The 12,935-nt window shown below is 46.1% G+C and overlaps 1 protein-coding gene across 2 annotated transcripts in view; it reads left to right on the top strand.

The window, feature by feature from the left end:
- TLK2 (tousled like kinase 2) overlaps positions 1-12,935 on the top strand; it is a 1,405,344-nt gene that overhangs the window by 219,708 nt on the left and 1,172,701 nt on the right. For both annotated transcript variants that reach the window (XM_086923830.1, XM_086923831.1), the window contains exon 3: positions 6,872-6,943. In XM_086923830.1, the coding sequence (XP_086779956.1) occupies positions 6,872-6,943 (72 nt within the window). The remainder of the gene's footprint in view (positions 1-6,871; positions 6,944-12,935) is intronic.

The following is a 12,935-nucleotide window of genomic DNA, read 5'->3' as shown; positions in this document are numbered from 1 at the left end:
ATTAGATACCTAGTCAAAGACTTAGACAAAATAATGCAAATCAATATCCAAAGAATCGAAAAGGAAGTTAAGAAGCTATTGAAAGTGTGGGATGGACTACCTCTAACTCTACTGGGCAAATCCAATATAATAAAAATGTCAATTATACCGAAATTTACCTTTGCTTTTGGTGCCATTCCATTGGAATTCAAGAGAGAAACAATAAAAGAAATTCAGGGAGAAATCTCAAGTTTTATCTGGTCTTCAAAAACCCCCAGAATTGCTTGGAGTAAGCTAAGAAGGAAAAAAGACCAGGGGGGAATTGCCAGTCCCGATCTTTTGGAGTATTGTAGAGCATTCCAATTTAAATCAAGTAGGAAGTTGCTAAATACATTCGATAGTTATCCGTCATATCTCCAAACAATGACCAATAAAACTAGCCATTTCCTCTACAAATTTGGGCACCCAAAATTCTTCAAAAAAATCAAACTTAAGATGTTGAAGTCTGCGGCAAAATCATGGTTCGGCATAAGATGTACTCTAAATATCCCCTATTATAGTGACTTGGCCCCAATATGGGATTCTCCAGGCACTCCTGAGTGTCTTAAAGATAAACTAGCACTCCCGATAAAAACAGCAGGAATAACAAAGTGGGGACAACTCCTGTCTCAGAACAATATAACTGATTGGGCGACACTATCTTCAACAACAAATGCCTCCATAGCAAAATTAAAATACTACCAGCTCTTAAGTTGGACAAAATCTTTAAAAGAAGTTAGAGCAGGAAACACAGCTCTGGAAAAAGAGATGCTGAAAAAGGTTGCTATTCACAAAGAAATCTCGTATTGGTACTGGGCTTTGATCCTAGCAGGGGAGGAAGAATTCCGTATACCAGAGAAAGTATGGGGGAAAGATCTGCCAACGCTGGAATTAAATAACCAATGGCAGGTAAGACACTAGATGAGGTGCTAGGAAGACATCTAAATGTAAGTATGGACCTAATTATTTTTGGGGTAATGAGCTCAAGTGTCCCAAAAAAACTTTCTAAAGTACAGGAAAATCTACTTTTCTTACTAATATTATTAGCTAGGAGAGAGATCTGTGTGAAATGGGTAAGTCCAGTCCCCCTGCTACACAGTAAGTGGCTGATTTCAATATTAAGAATATACAAACTGGACAAAAGAAAAGCATCTAGTAAAAAGTTAAAATTTTGGGAAATCTGGGAAAGTACCAGCTAGGATTAAACTAGACTGTTTTGGGAGATAAACCACATGGGCAATGTCTTAACTGGATGGGCCGGAACAGTTCAATCTTACCACAGTCCAATGATTGTGTGAGCAATGAAAAGTCAGGAGAAGGCCTGCAGGAGTAGCCAGAATGGCTAGCTCCCCCCTACCCTTCCCCCCCCCCCTCCACTCGTTAAATCCTTCGACAGAGTAATGGAGATATGGGGACCCTCATTTCTTCAAAACACAGGGGTACTGTCCAGACCCGCACACCCAGTTACATGACAGTGAAGGCAAAGAATAAAGAGAGAATGGGGCCCGATAACTCCTTACTAACAATATTGCACAAATGAGGACCTAAAAAAACAAACAAAAAAAAAAAATGTTGCAAGTACATCTCAGTAACCATTCAGCTGCTTTAACAGCTAGGGTTCTCAGTCAATGAAGTAAAATCACGTCTTCAGCCAAAGTTCAGGATTACCTAGGATCCACTTTCAAAATGCCAAAGCTTCGCCTCCAGGTATCCACACCCGTTGTCCAAAGGCAATGCTCTATGGATGAACTGGTCAGGTATATTTGCCTACGCTTTTCCGCCTCTCCCACTCATTCCATCAGTGGTTCGTAAAGTCAGGCAAACTTCCCTCATGCTAATACTGGTAGCTCCAACATGGGCACGTCAACCCTGGTCACAACCCTGTTGGAACTCTCTCTAGTACCACATCAAAAATTACATTGAACTTCTAGTCTTCTCACACAGAGCCTTGGAGAAATCAAACACCCATATCCCAAACAGCTCAACCTTGCCATCTGGCTCCTGAAGTCATAGAGTTTGGTTATCTCAACCTTCCACCAGACTGTATGAACAGTATTAGATAGGCGAGAAAGCCTACCACAAGGCCTGCTATCCAGCCACATGGAAGCATTTTGTTATTTATTGCAATAACAATCAAAACAACCCTCTGGATGCTACCATACAGAACATACTGTGCTACCTATTGCATTTGCAGCAGTCCGCATTGGCCTATACATCCTTCAAACTGCATCTTGCTGCCCTAGCAGCTTGCCTTTAAAATAGACAACATTTATCGCTATTTCGATTGCCTGCCGTCAAAGCATTTATGGAAGGGCTAAAAAGGGTAATTCCACCAAGACTTCCACCTGCCCCAGTATGGAATCTTAACATAGTCCCCACAACGATAATTGGTCCGCCATTTGAACCCATGCACAAATGTGAATTACAGTTCCTTACTTGGAAAACAGCTTTCCTCATTCCAATCACTTCATTGAGGAGAGTGGGTGAACTACAGGCACTAACCATAGAAGAACCCTTTTTTCAGTTACATAAAGTGGTTCTTCGTACCAACCCTAAATTCCTACCTAAGGTTGTATCTGCATTTCACATTAATCAGTTGGTTGAACTACCTGTATTCTTCTTTCAACCTGACTCTGTTGCAGAGCGAGCTTTACGTACCTTACTTGTCAGAAGAGCTCTTTTGTATTACACTGAAAGAACAAAGTCATTTCATAAAACCAAACGACTATTTGTAGTATACAGGAATTGCTAGGTGGGTTGTCAAATGTATTCAGATTTTTTAAAAACTTTTATTGTGCGAATAGAAGCATACAAATACGGGCCTACAACCAATCAGGCCGGCCACGACACATTATGAACGCACAAGAGTCATCATTTAAGTTTCCCAGCAGTCATCCAGTGGTATATAGGCAAGCAATCCAAGATGAAGAGGCCGAGTGTAACCGCTAGAAGCAGGATTAAATAAGGTTACGTTTTTTTAATATAATAGGAGGTATAGTAGGATCAGTTGCAACTTTCGACGTCTAAATTCCCATGGCGGACTATAGGTAAAGCATCAATAGATAGGGGCCTTGATAAATGGAAATACCAGCAGCAATTGACAGAAATCAACTTATGATCACCCCATTTCAGATCAGTTCTCACCACGGCCCGCCACACACCCGGTACCACCTGAATACGAGCTGGCACGGATCAGAAGAGTCAGAGCAGCAATGTAATAACCATCCACTATACTAACCCAAATAAAGAAAAAAAGGGGAGGGGTAGAGAAGAGAATGTCAGAAAGAGGGAAAGAAAGAACGCAGCGCCATTGCACTCGCTCCACGGCGAGTAAAGCACACAGATCTGGAGGACCCGCTATCGGGCAAGTCATGTAAAACATGTTGTATGTGCAGTCAATATCATAGAAGCGGGAAAGCAACTTCTTACTACCCGCTAACGCTCCATGGAAGACAACGCGCAGACACCGCGCCCCGATAAAGGGATACAAAAGAGCCATAGAACTAAAGAAAAAGGAAAACCAACCTCAGAAAGATCCCGTCCCTCCCACACCACCCTGCACCCCTGCAGAAGGCTGCGGCCTACCCCCCCAGCAGCGTGCCTGTTGCCCTAATTAGAACCCGAAATATAGAAGAATCAGAAAGTAAGAAAAAGAACACACCAGACCAAAAGAAGAAGAGAAGGGAAAGGGGAAAGGAATCCAGTGGGAGAGGAGATCTGCAGTCGAACATTCAGCTCCTACCCCCCCGCCTTAACACAGCTGAAACCCACAGCAAAGCGAGAGAGACACAACCTCAAACATCAGGAACAGGAAAAGGAGTCGGCCATATTGTTCCAACTACGGGTAGTCCTCGTCCACGTACATTAACCAGTAGTTAGCCGAAGCAATCCTGTCTCACCCCTGTCCTTTCCTGAGCATAGCTTTCGTGCGCAATAAGGTGGTAGGTAGCAAGCAGTTCGGCATGGAGTACACTCAGGATCGAAACAAGGCAGGCCAAGGGTGCAGTCTAGAGGACCCCAGGCTCAAACAGCAAAGCAAGTAGTGGCTGCGATGAACCAGACTGGCAAGTAGCAATATCAGGAGCAGCAAACAGACTGGGTGCCGCCCCGTCGTCCAAAACAGCGAGGGAACCCCTGTAAGGCAGCCACGGGACCTCACTAAAGCAGTTCGATTCAAACATCCGCCGGGCTCCCCAGCCCGACCGGCATGGACGGGTCTCAACGTGGGGTCCCCGCTCCTGGTCGCCACAGCCAAAGCTTCCTGGAGATTCGGGGCCGCTGACATACAGGCTTGTAGGTGCACGACGGCATCGCTCTTCGCAGCAGCCGAAGGGAGCGAATCAGCACTCACCATCAGTCGAGCCACACTCATGGGGGACGGGCCAGCAGGCATGGCGGCAGAACCGCTGTCTAGCAGAACAGCGTCGAGGGCCATGGCCGCACGTAAAGAACATAGGGCGGCCAAGATATCACCGATCGTGGGCTCACGCCCACAAGCCTCAGCCATCGTGTGGTTCGACAAACTAGGTTCGCCGCCCCAAGCCGGTCCGGGACCCGGGGCGCCGGCGGCCATCTTGTCAGTGCAGCAGGGACTCTCCGCTCCTTAACTTCTGGACCGGGCGTTCGAATGAGGCCCACCGGAGTCTCCTCTAACCCCAGCAATGGCAATCTTGGTGCAGAAAGATGGGCCACCAAAAAAACAGGGGTCACCGGCGCCACCGTCTCACGGGCGCTGCCCGCCGAGTCCGGGCGGAGGGCTTCAAGATGGCCGGACAAGGCAACAAAGGGGGGACCAGCCTCCTATACGGTCTACCCCCGTCCGAGGCGGGCCGCGCTCCGCCACAGAGCCCTCGGGCCACCAGCCTGGACCCAGTCAGTCGCCACCGGAACAACCGCACAACGGCCTCTTCAGCCGACCCCTCTCCACCACCGGGGGCCGGCGTTGACACACCACTCCGGCCGGCCGTCACAGGAGAGTCCCCGGCCTGCACGCCACGGGTGCTCCGGAACAAACAAGGGCACAACTCCAGATCCACAGCACCCAGGAGCCCCCGGGACGGATGGTAAGTGCCAGCAATGTTTCACCTTCCCATATTTAGTCAATTGTGTCTCCTCGGGGCAGGATGAGGTACAGGATATGTGCTTCAGGCAAGAAGGTTGACAGAGCCGAGCTACAGTGCGGCCATCACGGTCGCGAGCTTGGCTCCTCCAAATGTATTCAGATTTGTTACCAAAAAGCCAAAAGGATTCTTACAGTATACCCTAGAGCACATTCCACTCGCAAGTTAGGGGCTACTATGGCTTTCTTAGGGAATATCCCTATTACTGATATCTGCAAAGCTGCAACATGGTCTACACCACACACATTCACAAAAGACTATTGTGTAGATGTGTTAGCAAGAAAACAAGCTAATATGGGTCAAGCAGTAATTAAAACGTAATTTCAGACACCACGACCATTACAGGATATCCACAGTTTCGGGGAGACTGCTGTATAGTCTATTCAAATCATGTGCTCTACCGCTCACATGCCTCAAACTGTAAAATGCTACTTATCCAGTATGCATCTGTTCTTGGTATGGAGATCTGTAGAATCTCATGTGCCCACCCACCTGTAGCTGCTGCTGTTCTCTGTTTTTACTAAACATACTTACGCATGGACATCTCTATTCTTCACTACTACTCCATTCTCTCACCCTCTGCGGAAAACAATCTGAATATGGAGTCGATGACCATGCGCACTATTACCTAGGGGAGGAGTCCCCTATCTTGTGACTAGGGAAAACTTCTTCCAGAAAAACAAGTGCAAACATCCGGACCCAACACTAGATGGCAATCTTAAACAAACCATGAGATTCTACAGCTCAACATACCAAGAACAGATGCATACTGGGTAAGTAGCATTTTTTTTAAATGATTTCTGACCTTCATAGCAAATGAAATTTTGTCATAGTTCGAGAAAGCATGCTGTGGGGAATTGTCACAGGTTAAGCCTTTTGCAATATTAATCTGTAGTTGATGACCAAGCAAATAGTTGAAAAATATACAGGATAATTTTCTTACTGCGTTTGTCTCATGTTAATGTCTTAATGCTTTACATTTCTTTGAGAGGAAAGAGCAACATTGCACTTCCTGAATTGTGTAATGGATAATTCTCCGATCCGTCTGGTTCCCATTTCAACCAAATTCATGTGGTGGATATTTTGGAGAACTGCACTTCCAATTGTTCGGGGGAAAAAATATTGTGCGAAAAATGTCTTACCTCTCGCAAATGTCTATCATTTTGTGTATTCCATTTTTGTTATTTTTCCAGAAAAGGGGTGATTTCCCTCTTTTGAATATAAGTAATAGCCCAATTGTACATTTTTCTTTCTCTTGCACATTCATGTTGTGAAACACTACCTGAAGTTCCCTAGCAGTGCTTATGGACACTTGCACATTCATGTTGTGAAACACTACCTGAAGTTCCCTAGCAGTGCTTATGGACAGGGTAAAGAGTGGTTTGGAAAAAAAAAAAATATTCTGAGAAAACTTTAAGGATCATAGATTTGCTCCCAATAAAGTGCCAATGTTTTTAGACGAAAGTGCATTTTCATTTTATTTGATGACTTAAATTAAAGCCTACTGAGATGAGTGTACACTCAGGCGTTAGATACATGTGGAAATATAAATATCAATAAAATTAGAAAATAATTCTTGGTTAGTACCGGCAGAAATGTCGAACTAATAACCAATACTTCATGAACCTTAAACTGAAATATTCTGTATGTTTTCATGTATTTTTTTGGTTGAACTATAATACCACTGCACATGTTATGACCGTCTGGCTTAACGTGTTATCTTTTCGTTTCAGGGTCCTTTAAATAGTGAGTCATCCAACCAGAGTCTATGCAGTGTGGGGTCTTTGAGCGACAAAGAATTAGAGGTGAGCATCAGTTGAGTACGTTTGACCTGGACTTCTTGCTACCTATTGTTTCTCTAATTGCCATCCAATTAATTCATTAACATCCAATTAAAAGGCCGTCATTTCTACACCTTCCTGTCTCCACCTCATTGTATTTGCATTTGTAGACTTGGTTGTAATTTTTATATTAACCAAATTGTATTAAATTTAGTAATGCACCGCTGCATCCACAAAGAAGTAAAATCATGAAATAGCGTTCCACAATTTGAACAATGGGTACCGACTGTCCCCCAAACACAATGTAACTTTAGAAAAGCAGTTTATAATGGGCACACCACTGTCCCCATATCTTTTCATGTTTTTGAGGGCAACCACGGGCCTCGTAGAATAGTCGTTCTTGGCTCACAACACTAGACTACACCCCTCCACCATATTTCAAGGGAGGGGGCCCGGTAGCTTGCAGTAGCGAGAAATGCCTCTTTTGGCCACCAGGGACACCACACCATTCTCCTTTCAGCACGAGATTCACCAATTTACTCCAATAGTCCCAGTAATACCTCTCGGTGGCCCAATTCAATGTTATGATCCAGGACCGCAGAGCTCTCCTGTGTCACTCCCTCCCAGAAGGACTCTAGGCGTGGACAGGACCATGCCATGTGAAGGAAATCGACATTTGGGGCTTGGCAGCCTGCACAATGAGTTAGCTCCCCACTCGCCCATCTGCATAAAGCTGAAAATAACTATTTTCCGCAGGGCAAGACCGGCATCTCTCTAGTCCTCATCTTCAAATTCTCCCACCCAGCCCTCCCTCCTACGGCGTAAATGTGAGGAGTGATCCAGGACATTGATAATCAGGGATCAATAAATTGTTGATGTTGCTCCACCCTTACGTAGACGACCCATCAACTTGTTTCCGTCAAGAGGACTGTATTCAGGCATCTGCTTATCTGCTGGGGTGTAACACATCTGTAAGTAACTGAAAAGCTGTGTTTGTGACAAGCTATTTTGTTCCTGCAGCTCTTGAAAGGACATCAGGAGCCCTCCTTTAGGAATGCCACCAAAGTAGGTAATGCCAATGAGGCGTTGGGAGAAACCCGCAAGGCTGTCAACCTGACGGAACCAGGTGTCCCGCCACAGAGGTGTCCTATCTGTCAGGCGGCACATCCAGAGGGTGAGGCACAAGGACGGAACCACCGTGGACAACTGGGCGCCATTTAAATGATACAGTAATCCGTCAAAACCTAGAAAATGTCATTTAAGCAGATAGGCAGGATCATCCCAACCCCAGTGAACCACTCATTCACCTGGACCAGACGAGCGGCAAGCTAATAGACGTAAAGTTCTGGTGCACGAAGGTCTCTGCCAAACAACAACTTCCTAACCGACGCAAAGGCCATTCAATGATGCCCCCTGCCTAAATAATAGAAGTTAATTTTGAGGTGAGGGAGCCTCGGTGAATGACTGGGGAATATGGGGGTAGGGATAAATCACCAGGACATAGAGGTATCAATGCATGCACATCATCTCAAAGAAGGCAATGCACCCCATTGGGTTGAATAGGAGATGGCTCCATTTATGTGAATCTTAATCCACTGTTAATTGAAGAGGGAGAAAACTGAGAGACCAAGCAAAGTTTAGAAAACAAGGTAAGTGGACCCCAAAGATACTGAAAAGACTGGTTCTGTCTAATCTGGATATTGGGACTCCAAATTCTTCCCATTGCATCGCCAGCCACCGAAACATGGACAGATTTTTAGCGTTCACCCAAATGCCTGATTCCTCTGCGTCTAGCCAAAGGGTCTTGAGACGCCAGGGTCCCGTTGTCCGAGGTTCACTTAGGAAAAGCAAAACATCATCCGCATATAAGGCAATGCGGTCTCTGTATCTCCCAGCGCCATCCCTGAACTTGCACGTCGCATCTTATTAGGTGGGCCAATGACTCTGACGTGTGCCCCTACGAATAGGGAATGGTCAGGAGAGAATCCCTCTGACCTCAGTCTGTGCAGTATACAGCAGGTTTAAGCTGGCATGCTGAAGTACCGCCTGGGGACCATATCAAAGGCCTTTAGAAAATCAATCGGGAGAAGAGCGAGTTCTCCTCCCAAATGAGTTGCTCTGGAGAGGGCTTGCTGCACCCTTCAAATGCAATGGCTGGTACTCCTATCCGGTATAAAGCCATACTGGTCTGGGTGCACCAGATATGAGAGGGTTTGGCTGATCCTGTCCCAGGAGCTATCCAAACTTTATTGGCTTCCGGTGCGAAAGCGGATCTTGTTCAAAGCACTGTGCCTGGTATTTAAGGCCTTACGAGGTCTAGGGCCATCATTTCTCCGGTAGTAGTTCTACTGGTATCGCCCGACCAGACACCTTAGATCAGCTGATGCAGGGTTGATTGCAGTGCCTTACATAAGGAGAGCACGCTGGGGAGGCAGAAGCTTTGTGCTGGGTGCAACTAAGGCCTGAAATGTCCTGCCCCTTGCTCTTGGATAGATGACTCACCTTATGGCCTTTAGAAGGGCGTGGAAGACCTGACTGTTAACCAATTCATTTCTGACTCGACTTTCCCTAAGGAGTGATACTTAGTGCCAGGACACCCACGGGTAACAGAGCGCTGTACAAATGTCAAAAATAAATAAATAAATAAACACCTTTGGAGATATCTTGATCGCAGCATTAATGAGGGGTATGATTGAACAGCATTCTGACGGTTGGCCAGCTTTGCGCAAGACTACAATGGTGACAACATTGAGGTCTGAGGAAAAGGAACTGCTTTTCAGAGCATCAGCATAAAGTGTTACAGACGAGATCGCTGTATCGTTTGAAAAACTCAATAGGGAACCCATCTGGGCGTCCGTCCTGATTGGAAATCAGTTATTGCCTATTCTACCTCGTCCACGAGAGCAACAAATCTAGTTCACACACTAAGGAGGGGAGGATAGCTGTTAGGGGAATATCCCCAAGGGGGGGGGTGGCGATATTCCTCTAGAGGAGGTGGGTTTGCCACATATAAATCTTGGTAATAGGCTATAAGCACTTGGGCATTGGCAGGTAGTTCCTTACACAGGGCACCAGAATAATTTCTAAAAGCTGGAACCACCCTACTGGAAACCTCCTGGGTTGCTAGCCAGTATACTAACTTGCCTGATTTGTCACCCAGTTGCATATACCCTTTGAGTAGACGCCCTTCAACATTAGCACGCCTCCTCAAAGGAGATTTGATGGAGCTCGGACCGCACCATTTCCATTGAGTGGCCAGTGTCCTGTCATAAATATCCCTCCATTGCGTTTTCAAGTGCAATGATCTGGGCTACAAACTCAGAAATGTGTGCCTGATGCCACCGCTCATCGCATCGCACCTACCGCTTAAGACCGCCTCTGAGAGAGGGCATGCTTGATGCCAATAAAGTACTGCGGGAGACCACGGAACCTTGATTTTCATGGAAGAAGGTCTGTATCTTCTCTTTCAAAAATTCTGCACACTTCTGGTCCATGAGACACCACTCTTTAAAGCGCCACATTGGACACGGACTATAGCAAGTTACCAAATTTAAGTAATTAGCCTCCAGCCACCCCTCTATACCAAAATAACACCCCTGAGAATCCCAGTAAGTTGTAGAGGTTGTAATAGGGAATGTCTTATGAAGGAGTATAACTGTTCATCAAGAGCCCCTGCCATAGCCTGCATGCATTATGCACTCAGTCATTTCTGAAGCATCCCAGGAAAGAGCAGTGAGTTTCCATGAGGTGGAACAGCGAATTTCCATGAGGTGGAGCAGCACTGCGTCTGGTCTGTGCCGTCTAATATAGCGTACAACAGCTGATCTTTTAATATAGTCCAGAAGACCGTTTACGCTCCATGATATGACTGTAACCATAATGGCACTGTGGATAAAGATATCTGGAGTAACCCAAACCCCTAAGGTGCGAGAGCGGAAGGAGAGCCAGTGTTTCCCAAACCAACCCAAGGATGTAGCAAACATTTGTTGAGCGCTTGTGTGGTGAATAGCTGAAAAGGAAAAACATTAAAACCGCACATCAAGCATTGTACTCCCTGCACCCCATACTTCTGTCCCAGAAGCACCTGTCGCCCTTATAAATAAAATGTTCGAGGCATGTGGGCTGCTGAATTCATATCTGTGCATAGATCCCCGCCTAGTGTTGGGTCCGGATGATTGCACATTGCTGTCCTGGAAGAGTCTTCCAAGTATCACTAGATAGGTGGCTCCTCCCCTGGACTACAGTGCGCATGGGCATCCTCTCCATCCTCCGATTGTTTTTTTCCGCCATTGGGTTCGGATGTACTTTACCTTACTCGAAGTTCGGAATCGAAAAAAACTTTTCTAAAAGGCCAAAAGGCCTTCGGACTCGTCTGTATTGTTTTCGAGCGGTGCCGACAGCTTTATTTACAGTTTATTCAACTCAGGACGTCTAATCGGGGCGCGGGCCTTCTCGACGCCAAGAAGACCGGTCGTCGATGGGACGAAGTCCATTCAAAAGATGCCCTCTTTGTAATTCGAATTTCCCACATATAGATAAACACCCTGTATGTAACAAGTGTTTATCTCCAGAACATAATGAAGCCGACTGCCTAGTTTGTGCCCAATTTCGATCCAAAAAGACACTTCGAATTCGACGGGCCGCTAGGCTAATCATGCTGAAACCAGCGCCGGAGCCGGAAAATATCTTCGAGGATGAAGATCTCGCCGAAGCCGAAGAATCAGATCAACAGTCGGATCAAGATTCAGAGCATGACTCAAACTACTATGTCGACGAAGGAGAAGACATTGTCGAGGTAGGAGACGACGAACAAGGGATCGGAGCCGTCGAAGACGACTCCAGTGATGAAACAGGGCCAACCGTGAGTACAACGCCCCAAACATACACTTCTATGGTTCCACAGGCTCAGGTCGAGGCATCGCCGGGAGGCCTTAGCCAAGATCTCGAAACCCATTCTATAGCCCCGCGATACAGCTCGGCTAAGAATATTTGAAAAGAGCCATCGGATCAACATTACCCGAGATTGTTGGTATCGAAACAAAGTTATGGAACCGAAAACTAAACCAAAACTGATCGACTACACAGTCTTGGGACAAAACTACGTCGATCCATCGGAGTCGATCCCAAAGAAGATCGTCGACAATACGGTCTTCGGACCAAACTATGTCGATCCATCGGAGTCGAACACAAGGGTCGTCGAGCCGAAGGCCAGCGCACCTATATCCACTCCAAAGCAAAAGGCAGTCGAACCGATAAGATCGGCGCCAACAGCCGACAACACAAAAAAGGGACTCTAGCCTAAGAAGGTTGTCAAACCGAAACAGAGAGTCGACAAACCAATGGCTGTGCAACCGAAGACGATCGAGCCGAAGAAAATCGACCCGAAGAAGGCCATCGAGCCGAGACAGCAAGGCATCGGTCCGAAACCACAGGTTCCAAAGACGCCACAAGGTCAGAAGGGTACTTTCGACCTGACAAAGAACGTCGAACAGATAAGAACATCGGCTCCGAAGAAACAGGCACAACCTAAAAAAAACGAGGGATCTCGGACCGATCAAATTTGGCCTACCAACTTCCTTTAAGACAAAGGCAGTCGACCCAAAGACCGGGATCGAACCGAAACAAAAAAACGAAAAAGCCAAGAACTACAGAGCAGGAGATCTTATATCCAGACCCCTCATCAGAAGAACAGTCAAAACTTTACATTAACCCTAATTCTGACAAAGTCACTCTCTACAAGAGGAAAATCAGACCAGAAACTGATAAAGGGACTTATATCATCCCACTCAAAAAGAAAAGGGACTGTCCTACTTCACCTATTCTATTTGAGCCTATAAAGCCAACTATGCCTAACGCGTACACATATACACCCACACACTCAGATGAAGAGGTGGATTATGAAGATAAAGAGGAATACAATTATAGAGTAGACCCTGACCAAGACAGTCAACCTCAACCATTGGCGGACCCAGTAGATCCTGCTGACTCAGCCCATTCCAGATACACCTGCATATCC

This window comes from Lissotriton vulgaris, chromosome 5 (assembly GCF_964263255.1).
Source record: "Lissotriton vulgaris chromosome 5, aLisVul1.2, whole genome shotgun sequence".
NCBI lineage: Eukaryota > Metazoa > Chordata > Amphibia > Caudata > Salamandridae > Lissotriton > Lissotriton vulgaris.
The sequence above is the reverse complement of the archived record's forward strand: the minus strand, read 5'-3'. Positions and strand labels throughout refer to the sequence as shown.